The following is a 25,556-nucleotide window of genomic DNA, read 5'->3' as shown; positions in this document are numbered from 1 at the left end:
ACCAATTACACTACCAACCAGTATAAGAACAATCGGAATTAGGAGCAGGAGTAGGCCATCTGGCCCATTGAACCTGCTCCACCATTCAATAAGATCATGGCTGATCTGGCCGTGGACTCAGCTCCACCTACCTGCCTTTCCCCATAACCTTTAATTCCCGAGTGTGTCTTTGGACTGTGGGAGGAAACCAGAGCACTGGAGGAAACCCATGAAGTCATGGGGAGAACGTACAAACTCCTTACAGATAGCGGTCCGACGTTGCAGATTTTTAATGTGAATTGAAATTCAGATGAATAAACTCTTCTCTGGTTTCCAGCCATGTACAGATATCAATTTAACCGACTTTTCGATGACAAACCCTGCCACCTATTTCAGGGATGATGCCTGGGCATGTCTAGTTCGGTGGTATTTATACGCCCATAGTCTATTCCTCCTGATTAGTTAGTCCTCATCCAGTCAGGCTTCCATTCTCCCACCTTATTTACAATTGAATTCCAGTTCTTACTAAAAGTGAGACTTCCATTTTTGTTAAAATTCTTTTTCTCTAGTTTTACTTTCATGGCTTCCTTCACCAGGTGTTCCCAGAAGCCATTGGCCTGGCACAGTAGTTTTGTACCATCAAAGTCAGTTCTACGGCCATTGCGAATGCAGCGTTCTGCTACCGCCAGTTTCTCTGAGTAACCCAAACGGATCACCTCCTGTGCTCCTTGATGCAGGTTTCCACCATCCATCCAGTCTGGCCGATATACGCTGCTCCACTTTCACAGGGAATCCTGCAAATGCCAGCTGACCTGAGTCCCAGGTCATCGTTGATTCATAAAAGCTGTGACTTGAGCTTCCTTATGGGTTTGTGGATGGTATTAATCGAATTTCCTTCACCCTGTAGCCATCCTGTCGGAATGCCATGTGTAATCGCCTTAATCCCTCAGGGAGACTCTCTGAGTCGGAAATAGTTTTTGCACAGTTATTCGAAGTAGAAAGAACCACACTACATTGAGAGGCATGATGGTGACTGTTATTGTTGAGGTATAAGTCTGTGTGAGTGGGTTTCCAATAGACGCCATGCCCAAGGCTACCGTTCATTTTCCATTGTATTAGTGTGTCCAGGAAATGGGAGGCAACCATTCTTCTCCATCTCCATCGTAAATTGAATGTTTGGGTGTATACTGTTTAGATGGTCGTGGAACTTTTGGAGTGCCTGGAGTCCATGAGGTCACACTATGAAGGTATCATTGACGTATCTGAAGAAGCATTTGGGGCAGAAGGGCAATTAACTCAGAGCCCTCTCCTCTCCTCAAAGTCCTCCATGTAGAAATTAGCAATAGCCAGTCACAAGGACGATCCCATGGACACTCGGTCCATTTGTTTATAGTAGTTCCCCTTATAGAGCAGGTACATCGATGTAAGGGCGTGTTCAAAAAGGTCAATGGTACCCTTACCGAACCTTGACTTCAAGAACACTAAGCTGGCCTTAATGGGTACTCTCGCAAATAGGGACACCACGTGGAAACTGACCGTTATGCCCTCTGGGATGTTGGTTAACGTTTTGATGAAGTCGGTCAAATTTGTGAAGTTATGGTCCCAGCCCCCAACAAAGGGAGACGCATGGTCATTAAATGCTTAGTGAGGCAGTAAGTCGAAGGATCTATCCCTCTGATAATAGGCCTCAGAGAGAACCCTCCTTGTGTATCTTAGGGATCCCGTAAAGTCTTGGTGAGACTGGCACCTGCGGCAGAAGTGTCCTGCATATGTCTGCTGATGGTCCGGATTTCTTCAGTAAAGCAGAGGTCATCCTGACAATTGAATTAGTGTGATCCCACTGTAAAACTCTGTCGGCAGGATGATCCAGAATCTGTTGGATTTTCCTGTGGTATTCCTCGGAGGACATCAGGACTTTGCATTTCCTTTGTTCACCGGTAAAATTACAATGGCTGGGTTTTGCCATAGTGCTTAGAGGGCCTGTCGCTCTCCTTTTTTGAAATTCAGATCCTTAAACTATCATGGTAAGATTTGAATCCATTTGTTGCATTACCTGAATAGCTTGAGAAATATTTTGATCAGTACAATGCTATCCAGCTGCTGATCACAGCATTGTGTAAAGTAAATCATTTGGTCTGTGTGTCCATGTTGGCTGTACTAAAGAGCTGCCTGCAGGTCCATTTTATTAATCCTTTTCTTTGAAGTTGCCTTTTTACATTCAACTTTCTACATATTTATTTCAACTTTCTTTTTGAGTCTTAATTAAATTTGTTCAGGTATATGGGAAGTTCTATCTTGCCCAAATTTTGGGTCTGTCCTTTTGCAGTGACAATGATGTAACATCACAGTAACCATTAAAATATCTGGAATAGGACATAGGACAGTACAAGCACTTTAGCCCACAATGTTGTGCCAAATTTTTAACCAACTCTAAGATCAATCTAATGGTTCATCCTTCTTAGCCCTCTATTTTCCTTTCGTCCATTTGTCTATTTAAAAGTCTCCTGAATGCCCCTAATGTATCTACTTTTACCACCGCCAGTGGCAGCATGTTCCATGTACCTTCCACTCTGTGTTTTAAAAAAATCCTATCTCTGACATCCTCTTCTGTACTTTCCTCCAATCACCTTAAAATTATGCTCTCTCATATTAGCCACTTCTGCCCTTGGAAAAAATCTCCGTCTGTCCAAGCCATCTATGCCTTATATCATCTTATTCACTTCTGTTGCCTCTCATCCTTGTTCATTCCAAAAAGAAAAGCCCTACCTCACTCAACCTATTCTCATAAGACACGGTCTCCAAGTCAGACAGCATTCTGGTAAATCTCCTCTGCAGCCTCTCTAAAGCTTCCATGTTCTTCCTATAATGAAGTGATCAAAACTGAACATAAATACGCCTGGTGCGACCTACCCAAGGTTTATACAGGATTAATTGATAATAATATCAAACCAAAAGATTATTTTTAAAGTACAGATAGAAATCTGAATTATAGTTATATCATCTGGCCTCGATTACCCACTATTCTAATCCTGTTTTTTTCTGAATACATTAAATCTTCAGTGCCCCACTTAAAATGATTCAGGAGGTTGGTTATTAGTAATTTAATTTGCTATTCTTGGTTTGGATGGCAACAGTACACAAGCAGTTAACAATGGTTGACTCTTGGTTACACTACAAACTTCTGCCATTAGATGGAGCTGCAGAACCCTTTATGACAGCATGTTTATGAAGCTGCAAGTGCTGGAAATTGGAATAACAAACAGTACTTAACACAACACACATAAAAATTGCTGGTGAACGCAGCAGGCCAGGCAGCATCTCTAGGAAGAGGTACAGTCGGCATTTCAGGCCGAGACCCTTCGTCAGGACTAACTAAAGGAAGAGCTAGTAAGAGATTTGAAAGTGGGAGGGGGAGGGGGAGATCCAAAATGATAGGAGAAGACAGGAGGGGGAGGGATGGAGCCAAGAGCTGCACAGGTGATTGGCAAAAGGGATACGAGAGGATCATAGGACAGGAGGTCCAGGAAGAAAGACAAGGGGGGGGGGAACCCAGAGGATGGGCAAGGGGTATATTCAGAGGGACAGAGGGAGAAAAAGGAGAGTGAGAGAAAGAATGTGTGTATAAAAATAAATAACAGATGGGGTACGAGGGGGAGGTGGGGCATTAGCGGAAGTTAGAGAAATGGATGCTCATGCCATCAGGTTGGAGGCTACCCAGACGGAATATAAGGTGTTGTTCCTCCAACCTGAGTGTGGCTTCATCTTTACAGTAGAGGAGGCCATGGATAGACATGTCAGAATGGGAATGGGATGTGGAATTAAAATGTGTGGCCACTGGGAGATCCTGCTTTCTCTGGCGGACAGAGCGTAGGTGTTCAGCAAAGCGGTCTCCCAGTCTGCATCGTGTCTCACCAATATATAGAAGGCCACATCGGGAGCACCGGACGCAGTATATCACCCCAGCCAACTCACAGGTGAAGTGTCTGCTCACCTGGAAGGACTGTTTGGGGCCCTGAATGGTGGCAAGGGAGGAAGTGTAAGGGCATGTGTCGCACTTGTTCCGCTTACAAGGATAAGTGCCAGGAGGGAGATCAGTGGGGAGGGATGGGGGGGTACGAATGGACAAGGGAGTCGCGTAGGGAGCGATCCCTGTGGAAAGCAGAGGGGGGGGAGGGAAAGATGTGCTTAGTGGTGGGATCCCGTTGGAGGTGGCGGAAGTTACAGAGAATAATATGTTGGACCCGGAGGCTGGTGGGGTGGTAGGTGAGGACCAGGGGAACCCTATTCCTAGTGGGGTGGCGGGAGGATGGAGTGAGAGCAGATGTACGTGAAATGGGGGAGATGCGTTTGAGAGCAGAGTTGATAGTGGAGGAAGGGAAGCCCCTTTCTTTAAAAAAGGAGGACATCTCCCTAGTCCTAGAATGAAAAGCCTCATCCTGAGAGCAGATGCGGTGGAGACGGAGGAATTGCGCGAAGGGGATGGCATTTTTGCAAGAGACAGGGTGAGAAGAGGAATAATCCAGATAGCTGTGAGAGTCAGTAGGCTTATAGTAGACATCAGTGGATAAGCTGTCTCCAGAGACAGAGACAGAAAGATCTAGAAAGGGGAGGGAGGTGTCGGAAATGGACCAGGTAAACTTGAGGGCAGGGTGAAAGTTGGAGGCAAAGTTAATAAAGTCAACGAGCTCAGCATGCGTGCAGGAAGCAGCGCCAATGCAGTCATCGATGTAGCGAAGTAAAAGTGGGGGACAGATGTTGTTGTTTGTGTTTTTAAAGTACTTTACACAGGTAGGTTCACAGTTCTGGAAGAGCAGGACAGATAAATTAATGCTGGTTTCACCTGCAGAATGAGGGTACAGATTTAAGGTGATGTTTGCTGAAAGCAAAATGCTTCCAATGGTTAGCATCTGGAACACATTGATTGACAGTTAATGAGACCAAATTGTCTGTGGTTTTCATAAGATCCACAGTTATAGGAAAAGTTTGGGGGGGGTAGGATGGGCAAACTCTGTTTCTCTTTCAGAGACTGGATACGGACTTGAAGGACAAAATAACTGCTTTCTCTGCTGCTACCATATAATGAGGGTAAAATTAAAAGTCACATACTTCAGATCAATTGAAGTCCAGTTTAACCTTATTTTAAATCCTACCATAGATAGAGTAAGCAATAAAGTTTACAATGCACCTGGTAAAATGTTCAATGAGTTTTAAATTACTTAAGGGTTGAGGTAGGGAAGAAGTTAAGAATGTATGGGGTTGAATTAGAAAGGGTTGCATCATTTAAATTTCTGGGAGTTATATTTGATTCACGATTAACATGGGTAGACCATATCAGGAAAGTTGAGGAGAAATGTAAAAAAGTAATAAATGTGATGAGATGTTTGACGGGTAGGGAATGGGGAGCAAGTTGTTCAGCTTTGAAGAGAATGTATATGGCTTTAATGAGATCTGTATTGAATTATGGAAATATAGTATATGGATCAGTAGCTAGGTCTCTTATAAGGAAACTGGATGTGATTCAGGCTCAGGCCTTGAGAGTGTGCAGTGGGGCTTTTAAAATGTCACCAGTGTCAGCCCTACAGGTAGAAATGGGAATAATGCCTTTGGAACTAAGAAGGATGCAACTGATGGCAAACTACTGGGCTAACTTGCAGGGGCACAATGATTCTCACCCTACTAAAGGAGTGTTGCAGGAGTGCTGGGAAAATGGGAGGTTTCAGAGGGATACCTTTAGTCGGGTAGGGAATGATATCGCGAAAGAATGTGGAGTATTTGATCTGAGGATAAGTCCTTCAGTAGTTTATCCGGTTGTAGCTCCATGGAAGCTTGTATGGCCTGACATAGACTGGCATTTGTTAGAGGTAAAAAGAAAAGAAAGATATAAAACAGATTTGGTAAATGCATTTAACTGTCATGTGATGGAAAAGTATAGTGATTATACTCACATTTATACGGATGGTGCGAAGGAACCTGAAACAGGAGTGACAGGGTTTGGGGTGGTAATACCAACAAAAGAAATTGGAATCAGCAGAAGAACATCTAATCAGTTAGGGGTGTTTACAGTGGAGATGCTGGCAGTGTTGGTTGCGTTGCAGTGGGTGCAGAAAGCCAGACAAGTCAAAGCATTGATATGTTCAGATTCATCCTCAGTTCTAGCAAGTTTAAGGTCTTTTCACACAAACAGTCGGCAAGATGTACTTTATGAAGTCCTTCAGTTAGTTACAAGAATTGCAAATCAGGGAGGTCAGGTAAAATTTCTATGGGTTCCAGCACATGTAGGGGTGAAGGGGAATGAGAGGGTGGATGAGTTGGCGAAGAGGGTGTTAAAGAAAGAAAAAGTGGAAATGCACATTAGTATCAGTAAAGCAGAGGTTTAGTGTGTAATCTGGGAAAAAGTCAACCGAATGTGGCAAGAAAGATGGGACAGGGAGGGGAAAGGGAGGCATTTATATCAAATACAAAAGAGTGTTGCAGTTACTAGGGTAGGTAATGGAAACAGAAGAGAGGAGACTGTGTGGACTAGGTTAAGGCTGGGGCACTGTGCATTAAACAAAACATTGAAAATGATAGGGAAACACCAGACAGGATTGTGTGAGGAATGTCAGGAAGAGGAGTCAGTAGAACATGTAGTTTTGTGTTGCAGGAAGTATGGGATACAGAGAGAGATGATACGAAATAAATTAAGGGAGTTGGGGATGCAGGAATTCACATTAAAAGGGTTGCTGGGCATGGGTGAGAGAGCACAAGTCCAGGTATTTTTAGCGTTTTTAAGGGGTACGGGGTTTTTTATAGAATATGACGAATAAACAGGAATAGGATACTAGGATGGTCAAAGATGGGAGGGTGAAGTGTAGGTTTGTGTGTGTGTGTGTGTGTGTGTGTGTGTGTGCGATTGGGTGAAGGGATTTAGAATGTATGTCTAGTGTACATTCTGGAGCAGAGGGTGGCGGTAATGCACCATTAAGCTGGATGCCAACCGCCGTAAAACAAGATACAGACAGACAGAAATTACTTAAGCTAACGGGCCTTCACATGCCGTGGCTGGAAAATTAAGCAAGTTCACTGTTGCTCCAGGCACAACTTTGATTTAGCAGCTCCCAATAGGTATGCTTTACGAAATAACTACCTTAAAATGTAACATAAGACAAAACTCTATCATCTGTCTTTAAGGCGTGAAACATTTGTTTTGATTTAATAGTTGGTATCTGACACAAAGATCTTAATTTAGAAAATCCTCTGGGTGCTGATGTCAGCTTGTCATGCTTTGTTCTGTAATCTTCCAATCTCCGCAAAGACAGTGCATGTTGTAATTTCAGAACTATTTCTTTACATATGAAATTAAGCCAGCTTGATCTAAATATATATTTTGCTTTTGGGATTGTCAGCAAATTGTCAGCCACTCCAGTCTTGTATTATTTCTTCCGGTAATTTCAGGTTAGGGTTAGTGAGTTGTAGGCACACTGTGTTGGCACTGGAAGCATGATGACACTTGTGGGCTGCACAACACAACTTGCTGATTTGGGTTTGACGCAAACAATCCATTTCGCTGTACACATGACAAATAAAGCTAATCCTTTTAAACTCCAGCAAGGCAGCTTCAATATTCCCTGTATATGACCTTATAACATTCAATTGCATCTTGATTAATTTGACTTTCCTTTGTGTGCCATGTGGCAAGAGAAAGACACAATAGGCTCTTTGGTTTCTCAATGGACTTGAATGTTATAAGGTCATTCCATTAGTAATGGCATTATCTTTGTGGGAATCGGGCAAGAGTTGGTTCGGTGCATTGATCCAAGCCCTCTCTAATTTGTCATGAAGACCAAAGTCCTTTAGCAGTCATAGGGCAGTCTGAAACGAGGTGGCAATAACTTGGGTACATGCATGCAACAGCCTAGTACTACCAAGACGGTGTTTGTACAAGTCTTTGAGTTAGGATATGAAATCCCTTTATAGCTGTAGCCCTCTGGTAAGCCTCAGGCTCGCTCAACTCGCTTTCGTCTAGGATGCTGATTTTGTGTGGATGCTGTGTGATGTATCCCACCCCTCCAAATAACAGACGATACACCATATGAGATTAAATGATTACACTTTATAGATTTTTCTGGAACTATGTAATTAATGGAGATAAAATATAAAAGGAAAATAAAAGGCGCCAAACTTATCAAAGTTCAACCACTTTGTGCACAAACAGTTGGAGCTCAATTAATGGAGTCTACTTTCCAACATTTGGTCCCCCCGACCTCCTCGACCGGCCGCCTGGGACCAGCCACGGTGGTCGACCAGACGCTCCACAAGAGCCTGTATTCATCTCCTGTCCTCGCCGAGGACCCTGGGCCTCGGACTCCCACTCAGGGTCCATTTCACCGCCCAGCTTACAGCATTGCGTCTCCTCTCTCTGCCCCCATCCGCCTTCTGCCTCAAAGCCCGCAATAACAATAGCTTACAGACACACAAGAAAGAATAACATCTATCCCAATTGGTTCATTCCCTCTCTTATCAATAATCTAACCCAAACAAGCAGAGAGAGAGAGAGGACTCCTTACATCACAGTTATTATTACAGAAAAGCCATTTTAATTATAATGTAACAAAGAAGCCATTTTATTAGCCTTTGCAGTAACATAAAAGAAGAAACCCCTTACATAGCATTAAGCTCATCAATTGGTTACAATTTTAAAAACATAAGAACAACTTGTGTTTATGCAATCTGCCCTCATCATTCAGTCTTTTAAGCCTCCGCACCATTCTGTCATGTGTGTCCATGTACTGCCCTCAGCTGCAGTGTCCAGACCAAATTCCATGTTCTAGAGAGGCTCTCTCATCATTGCACAAATGAAGCAAGTTTGCACATTTTTGTATTCCAGCCACATTCTAAAGAAGACCCATCTGTAATCTCCAGCTCTATTCCACTGCGGAGAATACAAGCTGTATTCGATTCTGGATCTGTCATGGAAGGTGAGCCCATCCAGTAAGTAATGCTCTTATTTGCATAGGGCCATGATTAATTACTACTTCCGACCTTTCACTTTTTTGATTACTGCATGTGTCCTGAATGATACAAAATACCTGGGCACCCTACACCTCCTGTTAAGAATTCATGGATACTTTACACTCATGGTATGAAGATGACCTTAGACTGTTTTGGTACTTGCCCAATAATCTCAGGCAATCTGTGGATTCTGTATGCAGTTTTATTTAATGCAGTAATATCACAAATATATTCATCTTTATCCATCAAATAGAATGAAAAAATATTAGTAAAATTTGGTGTCATCTTAGTAAGAATAAGTATATCATTGTACAAGATATAGGCAAATACAATAAGTTATGATAAAGAAGATAATAGTGCAATAACCCATTAAATTTTAGCTTAGACATTGATAAGTAATTGTGAGACCTTTTTATCTTCACTTGGACATGACCAGTATTTATTGTACATCTCTATCTGCACTGTAGAAGGTGATGGTAAGCTACCTTCTTAAAGTCCTGTAGTACACCTGGTGAAGGTACCCCATTACTCCTCCCAAAGTGTTGAGAATGCATTGTTGTGAGAGTTTTAATTGGTGATGTTGAATACAGTGATATATAACCAAAATAGGATGGTATGTGATTTGCTGGGGAAACTGAAAGTTCACTAATTATACAAAGTTCTATTCTATTCATCGCAATTCAACAACTTAAGCAGTCTGCATGGAGCAACTTCTAAAACACATTTCGGATGTCTAAAAATTGGCAAGTGACATTCATGTCATAAGATTGTCAGGCAATATCCTTCTGCACAGCAAGAGGGAACTCAACAATCTATCCTTAGCATAAAGCGGCACAGCTACAATTTGGTCCTATCATCAATGTCCTGGGAGAAAAGGGTGGCCAGAACCTCGAGTGGACAAGTGATACTGTATTAATAATACATGTGTAGGCTGAGTATTCTGTTGTGAGATTCTTTGAGGATTGCCAACTTGTCATGGTGGAAAGGCTTGTGAGTTCTTTTGATGTCAAGAGTGATGTCTCCTGGAGTTTTGCTATCTGATGCTTATCTGATGGTCACCCATCGAGCTAAGGTCAAAGGGGAGATTACAGACTACTACTATCCTGCACTGAGTGATTCACTCCTGATGCCAAAATACAAATTAAGAGCAACTTAAACACAACCTCATGGAGTTGACACTTTTCAGGACCAAATAGCCCACTTGACTAAGACCTCATCCACCATCTTACTTTTTTTTCCCACCACACCAGTGCACAGTGGGTGCTGTGCATACCAATCTAACAATGTCCCTTCAACATCGCTGAGGCCTCTCCACCACAGAATTCACCAGAAAATCTGTAGCAGTTTAAAAACCCTCCCAGGCAAATTCAGAAAGAACAATAAATGCTGAGTTTGCCAACAACTCAGTGCCAGAAGAGGAATAATTAAAACAAAGCAACACACAAAATGCTGGAGGAACTCCGCAGTGGAGGCACCTCCTGTGGAAATAAATAAACGGTCGGCGGTTCGCACCAAGACCTATCTTCAAGACCAGAAAGAAAGGGAGAAGAAGCCAGAATCAAAAGGTGGGGCAGAGGGGAAGGAGGATAGTTAGAAAGTGAAAGGAGAAGCCATATGGGTAGGAAAGGTAAAAGGGCTGGAAAGGAAGGAATCTGGTAGGAGAGGTGAGTAGACCATTAGGAGAAAGGGAAGGGGGCGGTAATAGGCAGATGAGAAGAGGTCTGAAGCCAGAGTGGGGAATAGAAGAAGAGGGAAAGGTTTGGGGATTTTTCTTTAAATTGGAAGGAGAAATCAATATTCATGCCATCAGACGGAATATAAGGCATTGCTTCCTTGAGAGTAGCCTCATCATGACACAAGAGGAGGCCATGGACTGACATGTGGGAACAGGAAAGGGAATTGGAATTAGAATGTTTGACCACCGGAAAATTCTGCTTTTGGTGGATGAAGCGAAGGTTCCAACAAAGTGGTCTCCCAATTTACAAGAGATCTCACCAGTGTAGAGGAGGCCACAGCAGAAGCATGGGACACAATAAACCACCCGAGCAGATTCACAGGTGAAGTGTTATCTCATGTGGTAGGACTGCTTGGAGCCCTGAATGGGGGTGAGAGAGGGTGAATGGATAAGGGAATCGTGGAGGGATCGATCCCTGTAGAGAGTAGTGGGGGGGGGGTGGTGTTAGAGAAGATAAAAATATGTTTGGTGATAGGATCACTCTGGAGATAGCAGAAGTTGCGGAGAATTATGTGTTGGATGTAGAGGCTCATGGGGTGGTAGCTAAGGAGAAGGGGAACTCTTATCACTGTTAAGGTGGCAGGAAGATGGGATAAACACAAATGTTTGGAAAATGGAGGAGATGTGGATGAGGACAGTATCAATGTTGCGGGAAGATAAACGCCATCCTTTGAAAGTGGAGGACTGATGTCCTGGAAAGGAAAGTCATATCCTGGGAACAGATGCATTGGAGATGAAGGAACTGAGAAAAGGGAACAGCATTTTTATGGGAGACAGGATGGAAAGAGGTATAGTCAATATAACTGTGGGAAATGTTACGTTTAGAAAAGATGTCGGTCAAGAGTTTGCCTCCAGAGACGGACACAGAGAGATCAAGAAAGTGGATGAATGTGTCAGAAATGGACCAAGTGAATTTAAGGGCAGGGTGGAAGTTGGAGGCAAAGTTGAAGAAATTGATGAGCTCAGCATGGGTGCATAAAGCAGCACCAATGCAGTCGTCAACATAGCGGAGGAAGAGTTGGGGAGCATCACCAAGTCATGGCTACCTCTCAAGTTTTCAGAAAGTGGGAGGAGCCAAAGGGTGGTGGTGAGGACCAGTTCTGCCAGCCGCAGGAGGATGGTGGTGGATGGAAACTGGTTGTTTTATTTTCTTGAAAAAGAAGCAGAGAGCTTTAAGGCCTTGTTGATGGGGGATATAAGTGTATAGGGACCAGACATCCATGTAAAAATGAGGCGGTCGGGGTCAGGATTAGTGAAGAGATCAAGAACATGAAAAGTGTCATGGACATAGGTGGGAAGGAACCGAACCAAAGGGGAAAGAATGGAGTTGGGACGGGAGCAGACAGAGAGAAAGGGTCTACCCAGACAGTCAGGTTTATGGATCTTGGCTAAGAGGTGTGCAGAGTGGGGCAAGGGAACTATGAGTTTGGTGTTCTCCATAGTTGATGAGATCAGTGATGATGTGGGAGATAGTTTTCTGATGTCCAGAGTGGGGTCCTCTTCAAGAGGTAGGTATGAAGAAGTATCAGAAAGTTGTCACCTAGCCTCGGCAAAGTTGAGGTCAGTCAGCCACACCACAACACCACCTCCTTTGTCCGCGGGTTTGATGGTAAGTTTGGATTGGTGCAGAAAGAGTGGAAGATAAATTCAAACTAAATAATTACCCTTCTCAATAGTTCATGAGAACGTCTAAGCAAATAATGTGCAATTTTCCATATTGTTGGAATGTCTGTATTGTAGCTGGACTGAAACAGCTATGCTAAAGGAATAGTTATTTGACAGTGAACATTGCCGTCACTGCAGCCAGGATATTTGTCTGCCAGAGCCTTTGCTGTAGTATCGTTAGAAATCTGCAACAGATACAAGTACTGTTAATTTTTCTGTCTGACTATTGAGAAGCTGATGCCTTGAACTTCATTTACTTTTATATTTTTTTAATAGCGTTGTATCCATCATTCACAGTGATATTGTCAGGATAGAGCGTATGCTAGTTTCCCCTGGTATTGTAGTTTGCTGTTTCCATTCGCTTCTGGAGAGTGGATGGAACCTTTTCAGTTCTCTACAATTTTCTGCACAGTCCCCTTGGTTCCATTAAGAAACACAATATCACCTGTGAATAGTGAAAATGACTATTTAATGAAAGAATGCGTAATATTCTTGCAAAGTTTTAAAACGTGAAGCTGCTTTAGCAGTACTCTGTGCATTTTAAACAGTATTTTCATACTGGCTGTCAAAATGAAATTTTACTCAATCCTGAAATTATTAGAAACATAGAAAACATAGAAACATAGAAAACATTAGGGATTAACCCAAAGTAAAATGTGCGCTTTTATATAACGACAGTTGTCGGTGATGAAGTAGTAAGAATATCCTGGAAGCATTAACAAAAGAAAGGTGGAATTACAAGAAGGAAGTTTGGCCGGAGGGAGGTTTTAAACAGCATTTTATAGGAGTGAGAAGAGGTGGTGAGATTTTAGATGGGAATTCAAGATTTATGTAGCTAAAAGCTTGGATCAAGTTAAATAAAAACAATGTGCTAAAACAGAATGTGCTTATAAAAACTCATTAGTCCCATCGTTAATGTTTCAAGCTGAGGCTTTAATTCTGTTTTTTTTTAACACCACATATACTGTCTGAATTGATTTTTATTTAAGAACTCCAGTTTCTTCAGTTGTTTACTTGTTATATGGGTAGAACTGAGAAATAAGAAAGGGACGACCATGTTAATGGGATTATATTATAGACCACCTAATAATGAGCAGGATTTAAGGAGCAAACTTCTAGAGAGATTACAGATCATTGCAAGAAAAATGAGATTGTGATAGTGGGTAGTTTGAACTTCCCAGATTGTGTACAGGAAAGTGTCCTAATCAAAATATAAAGGTGCCAACCCAAAGGGATGTGATATAAAGACGATTAGGGAATAAGACAGAGCAGGTGGCAGAAGTGTGTGTAGGGGTACACTTTGAATATAGTGATCATATTACCATTGGTTTCAAGATAATTATGAAGAAAGATAGGTCTGGTCCTTGGGTTCAGATTCTAAATTGGAGAAAGGCCAATTTTGATGGTATCAGAAAGGATCTGGCAGGTGAGGATTTGTTTTCTGGTGAAGGGATGCTTGGTAAGTGGGAGGCCTTAATGTGAGATTTTGAGAATATAGAGGTGTATTTTCCTGTCAGAATAAAAGGCAATGCGAACAGCTTTAGGGAACGTTGGTTCTTGAGGGATATTGGGGCCCTGGTTAAAAAGGAGGAGGAGGTACATAGCAGGGAGAGGCAGCAAGGAACAAGTGAGGAAATTGAGTATAAGAAATGCAAGCAAATAGTTTAAGAGTGAAATCAGGAGGACTAAAAGAAGGCATGAGGTTGTACTGGCAGCCAAGACAAACGAGAATCCCAAAGGTTTTTACAGCTACATTAAGAACAAAAGGAGAGCAAGGGACCAAATTTGTCCACTTGAAGATCAGTGTGGTCATCTTTGCATGTAGCCAAAATAAATTGTGTTGATAATAAAAGGATTTTTTTTTTGCATTTTAATTAGATTACAGAAGAGGAGATGTTTGCTGTCTTGAGGCAAGTTAGTGTGAATAAGTCCCCAGGGCTTGATGAGATGTCCCCTTGGGCCTTCTGGGAGGCAAGTAGAGAAATTACAGGGGCAGTGACAAATGTGTTTAAAATATCCTAGTCACTGTTGAGGTGCTAGAGGACTGGAGGATTCCACTAACTAATGATGTTCTGTTGTTCAAAATAGGCTCTCAGAATTAGCTGAAAAATATAGGTTGGTGAGCCTGGCGTCAGTACAGGGTAAATTATTGGAAGGTATTCTAAGGAACGGGATATATAAGGATTTGGATGACAGGGCCTAATTGGGGATCATCAACATATAACAGGCAGGATAGTAAAGTCAGTGGATGTTGTTTACTTGGATTTTCAGAAGGCTTTTAACAAGCAAAAGTTGATGAAGCAAATGTAGTGGATGTTGTCTAGTTAGACTTTAGCAAGGCCTTTGATGAAGTCCCACATGGGAGGCTGGTCCAGCAAGTTCAGGTACTTGGCATTCAGAATGAAGTAGTAAACTGGATTCAATATTGCCTTAGCGGGAGAAGCCAGAGAGGGTGGTGACAGGTGATTGCCTCTGTGACTTGGGAGGCTTGAGTATGGGGTGCTGCAGAGATCAGTGCTGCTGTTTGTCATCTATATTAATTATTTGGATGATAATGTGGTAAACTGGCTCAGTAAAGTTACAGATGAAACCAAGATTTAGATTGAAATGGACAGTGAGGAGGGCACTCGGGATCAATAAAGTACTTATTTTTATTATTACTATCATCATCATCATCAGAGCTTGCAGCAGGATATGGATACACTGGAATAAAAGGACTGAAAAATAGCAGATAGGATTTAAAACACAAGAGGTTCTGCAGATGCTGGAAATCCAGAACAACTCACACAAAATGCTGGATGAACTCTGAAGATCAGGCAGCAATGATGGATATGAATAACCAGTCGACATTTTGGGCTAAGACTCTTCATCAGAAATAGAAAGAAAGGAAAGGGGAAAGATGGCAGAATAAACAGATGGAAGGAGGGCAAGCTAGAAGGTGACAGGTGAAGTCAAGTGGGTGGGGGATGGGGGCTGAAGTATGAAGCTCGGAAGTGATAAGTAGCAAAGGCAAAGGGCTGGAGAAGAAGGACTCTGACAGGAGAGGAGAGTGGGCCATGGAAGAAAGGGAAGGGGGAAGGGCACCGGGGGAAGTTATTGGTATGTGAGGAGAAGAGGTAAGAGATGAGAATGGGGAACAGAAGAAGAGGGAAGGGATGGGGAAAAAAATACCAGAAGGAGAAATTAATATTCATGACATCAGGTTGGAGGCTACCAGCCAGAACATGAGCTGTTGCTCCTCCACCTGAGCGTGCCTCATCGTAGCAGAAAAGGATGGAATTTAACGCAGACAAGTGTGAAGTGTTGCACTTTGGGAGGACAAATCAAGGTAGGACTTGCACTGACGAATGTGGTAGAACAGACAAGAGAGAACAGAGTAGTTACCAGTAGATGCATTTGATAAGGCCACATAAAGCGATACCACACAAGATAACATTGGCCATAATATTTTAGCATGCAAAATGGAGCAGATAAATAACATAAAACTGAGATTTGAGATGAAAAGGTCATTTTAGGATTGGCAATCAGTAACTAGTGGGGTGGCACAGGGAACGATGCTGGAACCTCAACTTTTTAATGATCCATTTCGATGGTTGTAGTACTCTCATTCTCTTTCTCCAAATTTTCTGATGACACATATGTAGGTTAGTGGTTTAGTAGGTTGTAAGGAGGACACAAAGAGCCTGTGAAAAGTTATTTCAGTGGGAAAGAATTTGGCAGATGGACAAATTTTGAGGTTCTCCATTGTCGAAGGACAGATGACAGGAAATTTATTACTTCAGTGTTGTGAGCCTAGACTGTAGAGCTGTTGTGGTAGTCCATGTACATGAAATAATGTTAGTATGCAGGTACAGTCTGCTGGAGAACTGCGTACTATTTTGATCTCCATACTTAAGAGAGGGTGTGCTTACACTCGTGGCAGTGCAGAGAAGCTTTATGAATTGTGATTACTGAGACCAAGTGATGGACGACTGAGTCAGTTGGGCCATTACACATTGTTGTATCAAAGAACAAGAGGTGATCTTAACGAGCTATAGATAATTCTGAGAGGAATTGATGGGATGGATGCTGAGAGATATTTCCTCTAGTGGGTTGTGCTATGGGTGGAAATTTATCCAGAACTAGGGAGCTTAGGAATAAAAGGATTGCCTATTTCAGGTGGCAATGAAGAAGGGCTTTTTCTCTCAGATGGTGGAGAATTCTTTACCCAGAGAGCCGAGAAGTGAATTAGTTGAACATATTCAAAGTGGAAACTTCAAGGGAGTGAAGGAAAATGGGCAGAGCAGGATAATGATGTCAAGGACAATATTGGAGCAACAAAATCTTATTGAATAGCAGACCAGGACTGAATTGGCACACAACAGGAATTCAGCATCTGCAGGTTTGTTGCCTGAATTGGCACTTGTGCTTCTCCTGCACCTGTCTCTTCTACTGTAAGGCATAAGGTTTGGATTATCTTAGTATTTTGCACTGCACAGTCAAACACTGGATAGAGCTACTACTTTGTAGCTCTGGCAATCAGGTTTGATCGTGAATCTGATGCTGCTTGTGTCGAACTTGCACATTCCTTCTGTGACCGTGTGGATTTCCCCTGACAAGTTCCAGCTTTCTCTCACATCCTGAAGACGTGCTGGTTGGGAGTTCATTCGCAGTTGTAAATTACCCATAATAGATGGCTGATAGGGGAATCAGGGTGAAGTTATTGGGCATGGGAGAATGAAAAGACAACTTACTCAAAATACTCTGTTGCTGCAATAATTACTTTTCTCGATAGAACCTAAAAGACTTGGTCTATTGAGTTTTGAGAAAAGTAAAAATTGGCAGCAGCAGAATATTTTGAGCTTTCTCTGAACACATCAGCAGCAAAAGGGAGAATATTCATATGGTTGAGTTTCTGGCCCTTACATAAGAAATAGGACCAGGAGTAGGCCATCTGGCCCATCGCACCTGCTCCACCATTCAGTAAGATCATGGCTGATTTGGCCATGGTCTCATCTCCACCTACCTACCTTTTCCCCATAACCCTTAATACCCCTACTATGCAAAAGTCTATCCAGCCTTGTCTTAAATATACGTACTGAGGTAGCCTCCACTGCTTCATTGGGCAGAGAAGTGTTCGAGGGTTTTTGACAGGGCTTCTGTGGACAAAAACGGACTTTAAAATGGTGTCATTGGCCTACCTGACTGGAGCAGATTTGTTGCATTTCTACAGCTTACAATGCAGGGAATCCCGTATTCTCGTGCAACTACAGCACCTAGATAGTGAGGGGAAAAAAGCAAATGTTATGAGAAATAAAAATAATTTAACATAAATTCCAAATTATTATTATGCTTGTCCAAGTAAAATAAGAAAAAAATATTTTAAATTTTCAGACGAAGTGCTTTGTATTTTCATTCCATTACTAAAATCACAACTCCACTCCGACAGCTTTCAACTACCTTTGGATATCAAACCAGAACAACTTGACTTCCTGCTGTATCTAAACAAAATGTCTGAACTCCAAACTGTAATTGACCTGGAACAGATTAAACTTTCTGTCACCTAGTTTACAAAAGTAATGTTTGGCAAAGCCATGATCACCACAGGCTCACAGGTCATATAAGAGCCAGTCTTGTGTTGTGCAAGTTTGTGCTTTGAGTGCTGGCCTAACACTGAAAGGCATTAATGACTGACCTGGGGTTTCACGGTAATTTTAGTTGATTTAATTTCAGAAATGTCAGCATTTTCTGCCTTTTCACAAACTTCCTTTGAGAAGATGTTGACCTCGGAAAGAACTCCAGGATGTTGGGTGGGGACTTCCAGGATTTAGCCCTTGTAAACATGGTGCAAGAAATGACCTAGCCTGGAATACTAGTACATCTAGGGTGTGTCGAGGTCCTAAAGCAATACAACATGGATATAGGCCCTATGGTTAGAAAGTCCACTCTAACCATAAAGCCCAAACAGGAAATACCAATTTCCTGTGTTCAGCCCATATATCTCCCTGCCTCCACATTTATCTATACAGTACTTATTAAATATTACCATTGTACCTGCCTCAACTACTTCCTCGGGCAGCCCTCTCCATATACTCATCAAGCTCTGTGTGGAAAAAGTTGCCCCTCAGGTCCCTTTTGAATCAGAATTAGGTGTATTTCGTTTGACTGGAATATGTTTCTTATACACTAAAGATTCTGCAGAGTAACACACACAGAATGCTGGAGGGACTCAGTAGGTCAGGCAGCGTCCATAGATTGGAATAAATAATTGATGTTTCAGACTGAGACCCATCATTGGGTCTGGACAGGAAGTGGGAAGAAGCCAGAATAAGGAGGTGTATGGAGAGGAAGTAGTACAAGTTAGAAGATGATAAGTGAAGCTAGGTGAGGGGTGAAGAAGTGAGAAACTGGGAGGTGATAGGTGGAAAAGAAGAAATGAATGTAGGTCCCTTGGAGGATGAGAAGGGGGAATTGATATTGGGTAATGAGGAAATGGCAGAGGCTTTGAATGACTATTTTGTGTTGGCCTTCATGGTGGAGGACACATCTAACATGCGAAAGAGGGATGTTATGATTGCGATGGGAGGTGAGGACCTCGTTACAATAGCTATAACTGAAGAGGTAGTGCTGAGCAAACTTGTGGGCTTGAAGATAGGTAAGTCCCCTGGTCAATAGACAATAGGTGCAGAAGTAGACCATTCGGCCCTTCGAGCCTGCACCGCCATTCTGAGATCATGGCTGATCATCTACTATCAATACCCAGTTCCTGCCTTGTCCCCATAACCCTTGATTCCCCTATCTGTAAGATACCTATCTAGCTCCTTCTTGAAAGCATCCAGAGAATTGACCTCCACTGCCTTCTGAGGCAGCGCGTTCCACACCTCCACAACTCTCTGGGAGAAGAAGTTCCTCCTCAACTCTGTCCTAAATGACCTACCCTTTATTCTTAAACCATGCCCTCTGGTACTGGACTCTCCCAGCATCTGGAACATATTTCCTGCCTCTATCTTGTCCAATCCCTTAATAATCTTATATGTCTCAATCTCCTTAATTCCAGCGTGTACAGGCCCAGTCTCTCTAACCTCTCTGCGTAAGACAGTCCAGACATCCCAGGAATTAACCTAGTGAACCTACGCTGCACCTCCTTCACAGCCAGGATGTCCTTCCTTAACCCTGGAGACCAAAACTGCATACAATACTCCAGGTGTGGTCTCACCAGGGCCCTGTACAAATGCAAAGGAATTTCCTTGCTCTTGTACTCAATTCCCTTTGTAATAAAGGCCAACATTCCATTAGCCGGCTGCACTTGCTCATTCACCTTCACAGACTGACGAACAAGTACTCCTAGATCTCTTTGTAATTCTCCCTTACCTAACTCCACACCATTCAGATAATAATCTGCCTTCCTGTTCTTGCTCCCAAAGTGAATAACCTCACACTTATTCACATTAAACGCCATCTGCCAAGTTTCTGCCCACACACCCAGCCTATCCAAGTCACCTTGAATTCTCGTAACATCCTCATCATATGTCACACTGCCACTCAGCTTAGTATCATCAGCAAACTTGCTGATGTTATTCACAATGCCTTCCTCTAAATCATTGATGTAAATCGTAAACAGCTGTGGTGCCAATACCATGCCCTGTCACCACCTGCCATTCCGAGAAACACCCATTCACTGCTACCCTTTGCTTTCTATCTGCCAACCAGTTTTCTATCCATGTCAATATCCTCCCGCCAATGCCATGAGCTCTGATTTTACCCACCAATCTCCTATGTGATACCTTATCGAATGCCTTCTGAAAGTCAAGGTACACCACATCTACTGGATCTCCCGCGTCTATCTTCCTGGTTACATCCTCGAAAAACTCCAATAGATTAGTCAAGCATGATTTTCCCTTGGTAAATCCATGCTGGCTCGGCCCAATCCTATCACTGCTATCAAGATATGCCACTATTTCATCTTTAATAATGGACTCTAGCATCTTTCCCACTACTGATGTTAGGCTAACAGGGCGATAGTTCTCTGTTTTCTCCCTCCCTCCTTTCTTAAAAAGTGGGATAACATTAGCCATTCGCCAATCCTCAGGAACTGATCCTGAATCTAAGGAACATTGGAAAATGATCACCAATGCATCCGCAATTTCCAGAGCCACCTCCCTTAGTACCCTAGGATGCAGACCATCTGGACCTGGGGATTTGTTAGCCTTCAGTTCCATCAGTCTACTCATCACCGTTTCCTTCCTAATGTCAATCTATTTCAGTTCCTCTGTTACCCTATGTCCTTGGCCCATCCATACATCTGGAAGATGGCTTGTGTCTTCCCTAGTGAAGACAGATCCAAAGTGCTTATTAAATTCGTCTGCCATTTCTCTGTTTCCCATAACAATTTCTCCCAATTCATTCTTCAAGGGCCCAACATTGTTCTTAACTATCTTCCTTCTCTTCACATACCTAAAAAAACTTTTGCTATCCTCCTTTATATTCCTAGCTAGCTTGCATTCATACCTCATTTTTTCTCCCCGTATTACCTTTTTAGTTAAGTTCTGTTGCTCCTTAAAAATTTCCCAATCATCCGTCTTCCCACTCACCTTAACTCTGTTATACTTCTTTTTTAATGCTATGCTATCTCTGACTTCCTTTGTCAACCACTGTGGCCACTTTCCCCCCTTTGAATCCTTCCTTCTCCGGGGGATGAACTGATTTTGCACCTTGTGCATTATTCCCAAGAATACCTGCCATTGCTGTTCCACTGTCTTTTCTGCTAGGATATTTGACCAGTCAATTTTGGCCAGCTCCTCCCTCATGGCTCCATAGTCTCCTTTGTTCAACTGCAATACTGACACTTCTGATCTGCCCTTATCCCTCTCAACTTGCAAATAAAAACTCATCATATTATGGTCACTACCTCCTAATGGCTTCTTTACTTCAAGATCACTTATCAAATCCTGTTCATTGCACAACACTAAATCCAGAATAGCCTTATCCCTGGTCGGCTCTCGTACAAGCTGCTCCAAAAATGCATCCCGTAGGCACTCTACAAACTCCCTATCCTGGGGTCCAGTACCAACCTGATTTTCCCAGTTCACCTGCATGTTGAAATCCCCCATAACTACTGCGACATTTCCTTTGCCACATGCCATTGTTAACTCCCTATTCAATTTGCACCCAATATCCATGCTACTGTTTGGGGGCCTGTAGATGACACCTACTAGGGTCTTTTTGCCCTTACTGTTCCTCAGTTCTATCCACACTGACTCTACTTTTCCTGATTCTGTGTCCCCCCTTGCAAAGGACTGAATCTCATTCCTCACCAACAGGGCCACCCCACCCCCTCTGCCCACCTTTCTGTCCCTTCGATAACACGTATACCCTTGTACATTCAATTCCCAGGTCTGAGCCCCCTGCAGCCATGTCTCCGTTATCCCAACAACATCATAGTTACCCATTCGCACCTGAGCTTCAAGCTCATCCACCTTATTTCTGACACTTTGTGCATTCAGATATAGAATTTTTAACCCATTTCTCCTCCCTCTGTTTAAATCGCCGCCTATTGTGCATAACCCAGCTCCCCGAACTCTCACCAGGCTATATGCCCCTTGAATTTTGTTGTCCTTCTTAAATTTACTTACTCTTTCTGCACATTTAACTCCATGCTCCATCAGACCATCCCTCTGCACATGTATCCTCCTTATCACTCGTTCTGCCTCACCTTTCTCTACTTCACACTTAATATTCCGGAACCGTGTAGTCCCCACCTGACCTTCATACTTCATCTCGCTATCCTCTCTCACATTCTGGATCCCTGCCCCCTGCAAATTTAGTTTAAACCCCCCCAAGCAGCACTAGCAAACTTTCCTGCAAGAATGTTAGTACCCCTCCAGTTCAGGTGTAAATGGTCCCGTCGGAACAGATCCCACCTTCCCTGGAACAAAGCCCAATTATCTAAAAACCTGAAGCCCTCCCTTCTGCACCATCCTCTCAGCCACGTATTGATCTGTATAGTCCTTCTGTTCCTCGCCTCACTCGCACGTGGCACAGGTAGCAATCCTGAGATTGTTACCCTGGAGGTCCTGCCCTTCAGCTTCACACCTAACTCCCTGAACTCACTACGCAGGACCCCCTCACTCTTCCTACCCACGTTGTTGGTCCCTACATGGACCACGACATCTGGATTCTTGCCTTCCCTCTCAAAAATAACCTGCACCCGATCTGAGATGTCCCGGACCCCGGCACCAGGGAGGCAACATACCATCCGAGACTCCCGATCTCCCCCACAAAATCTCCTATCTGCCCCCCTGACTATAGAATCCCCTATCACTACCGCTGTCCTCTCTTCCCTCCTCCCCTTCTGAGTCGAGGGTCCAACCTCAGTGCCAGAGACAGGACCACTGCAACTTGTTCCTGGTCCTGATGGAATACATCCCAGGGTACTGAAAGAAATGGCAGAAGTTATAGTGGAGGCTTTGGTGCTAATTTACCAAAATACTCCGGACTCTGGGCAGGACCTGGCAGATTGGAAGATGGTGAATGTCATATTGCTGTTCAAAAAAGGATGTAGACAAAAGGCAGCTAAGTATAGGCCAGTTAGTTTAACATCTGTAGTTGGGAAAATGCTTGAAATTATTATTAAAGCAAAAATAGCGAGGCACCTGAAAAGAAGTGGAACCATCAGGCAGTCACAGCATGGATTCAGCAAAGGCAGGCCCAGTTTGACAAACTTACTGGAGTTTTTTGAGGATACAATGAGTGCAGTGGAGTTTCCATAAGACAAAGGAGCAGAAGTCGGCTATTCGGCCCATCGAGTCTGCTCCGCCATTTTATTATGAGCTGATCCATTCTCCTATTTAGTCCCACTCCCTTGCCTTCTCACCATAACCTTTGATGCCCTGGCTTCTCAAATACCAATCAATCTCTGCCTTAAATACACCCAATGACTTGACCTCCACTGCCACCCATGGCAACAAATTCCACACATTCACCACCCTCTGGCTAAGAAAATTTCTTCGCATCTCTGTTCTGAATGGGCGCCTTTCAATCCTTAAGTCATGCCCTCTCGTACTAGACTCCACCACCATGGGAAACAACTTTGCCACATCCACTCAATATCCATGCCTTTTACCATTCGAAATGTTTCTATGAGGTCCCCCACTCATTCTTCTAAACTCCAAGGAGTACAGTCCAAAAGTGGTCAAACGTTCCTCATATGTTAACCCTCTCACTCCCGTAATCATTCTAGTGAATCTTCTCTGAACCCTCTCCAACGTCAGCACATCCTTTCTTAAATAAGGAGCCCAAAACTGCACACAGTACTCCAAGTGAGGTCTCACCAATGCCTTACAGAGCCTCAACATCACATCCCTGCTCCTATACTCTATTCCTCTAGAAATGAATGCCAGTATTGCATTCACCTTCTTCACAACCGACTCATCCTGGAGGTTAACCTTAAGGGTATCCTGCACGAGGACTCCCAAGTTCCGTTGCATCTCAGAACTTTGAACTCTCTTCCCATTTAAATAATAGTCTGCCCGTCTGAGTGAGGTGAACAGATGGAAGTTACTTCTTTGATTTTCCAGAAGGCGTTCAATAAGGTGCCATATAAAAGACATAGCCATAAGATAAGGATGCATAGAGTTGGGGGTGATGTACTAGCATGGATAGATGACTGATTAACTAATAGAAAGCAGAGAGTTGTGGATACCTGGTGTTACTCTGGCTGGCAATCAGTGGTGAGTGGTGTGCTGCAGGAGTCAGTGCTGGGCCCAAAACTATTCATGATATACATGAACAGAGGGGTCCAAATGTAGGGTATCTAAGTTTGCTGATGATACCAAATTGAGTGGAAAAGCTCAATTACGGAGATACGGAGAGTCTGCAGAGAGATATAGATAAGTTAAGTGAGTGGGCAAGGGTCTGGCAGATGCGGTAGAATATTTGTAAATGTGAGGTCATCCACTTTGGAAGGGAAAAATGAAAGAGCAGATTATTATTTAGATGGTAAAAAATTGCAGCACGCTGCTGTGTAGAGGGACTTGGGAGTGCTTGTACATGAATCACAAAAGGTTGGTTTTCAGGTGCAGCAGGCTATCAAGAAGGCAAATGGCATGCTGGCCTTCATTGCTAGAGGGATTGAATTTCAGAGTGGGGGTTATGCTGCAACTGTACAGGGTACAGGGTTCACTAGGTTGATTCCAGAGATGAAGGGGTTAGAATATGAGGAGAGATTGAGTCACCTGGGATAGTACTCGCTGGAATTCAGAAGAATGAGAGGAGATCCAATAGAAACAGATAAAATTATGAAAGGGATCGATAAGATAGAGGCAGGAAAGTTGTGAGACCAGGACTAGGGGACATAGCCTCAAGATTCGGGGGAGTAGATTTGGGATGGAGATGAGGAGGAACTGCTTTTCCCAGAGGGCGCTGAATCTCTGGAATCTTCTGCCCAATGAAGCAGTAGTGGCTGCCTTAGTAAATATATTTAAAACAAGGTTGGATAGATTTTTGCATATGAGGGGAATTAAGGGTTGTGAGAAAAAAGCAGGTAGGTGAAGATGAGTCCATGGCCAGGTCAGCCATGATCTTATTGAATGGCAGAGCAGGTTCAATGGGCCAGATTGCCTACTTCTGCTCCCATTTCTTATGTTAGGATTCTGATAGGAGAGGAGAGTAGACCATGTGAGGAAAGGAAGTTGGGGCACCAAAGGAAGGTGTTAGGCAGGTGCAGAAGAGGTAGGACAGGAATGGTAAAGAGAGAGAAGGGAAAGGGGACAGACTTAGGGTGAGGGGAAACTTAAGAATATTTTATTTTATGGGTTGCTGCCACAAAATAAATATCATGAAATACAATTAAAATGATTATAAGTTCCTCTCACTCTAAATTGATGGTTCTAGTTTTAGACTCTCCTACCCTGGGGTAAAGTGTGTTAGTTTCCACATTGCTGTATCTATAGTATGTCTCTCATAATCTTAAAAGTTTATATAAAGTCACCCTTCATTATCCTGCATTCCCAGTAATAAAGACTTAGCCTGGCCTACCTCTCCTTATAACTAAGGCCTGTAGTTCCTTGGCCTGAAATGGTATAGATGCTGTGGGGAAAATAACACTGATGTCCCAGTGCATCAAAATTCAATTCCTATAGGTTCAGAGCTGGTCAATGGATTGGAGACTAAAGGAACTCTTAGTAGAAATATTTGTGATCTGTGAAAG

General features: G+C 43.0%; 1 protein-coding gene across 6 annotated transcripts in view; it reads right to left on the bottom strand.

Moving 5' to 3' along the window:
* Positions 1–8,037: 8,037 nt before the first annotated feature.
* Positions 8,038–25,556, bottom strand: part of LOC134356311 (uncharacterized phosphotransferase YvkC-like) — a 233,257-nt gene continuing 215,738 nt past the window's right edge. For all 6 annotated transcript variants that reach the window (XM_063067179.1, XM_063067180.1, XM_063067181.1 and 3 more), the window contains 2 exons: positions 17,551–17,625; positions 8,038–12,815 (listed from right to left, as the gene is read on the bottom strand). In XM_063067179.1, coding sequence (XP_062923249.1) covers positions 12,757–12,815; positions 17,551–17,625 — 134 coding nt within the window. In that variant the 3' untranslated portion in view covers positions 8,038–12,756. The remainder of the gene's footprint in view (positions 12,816–17,550; positions 17,626–25,556) is intronic.

Source organism: Mobula hypostoma, chromosome 14 (genome assembly GCF_963921235.1).
Source record: "Mobula hypostoma chromosome 14, sMobHyp1.1, whole genome shotgun sequence".
Lineage (NCBI taxonomy): Eukaryota > Metazoa > Chordata > Chondrichthyes > Myliobatiformes > Myliobatidae > Mobula > Mobula hypostoma.
This window is presented reverse-complemented; position numbering and strand designations above follow the sequence as displayed.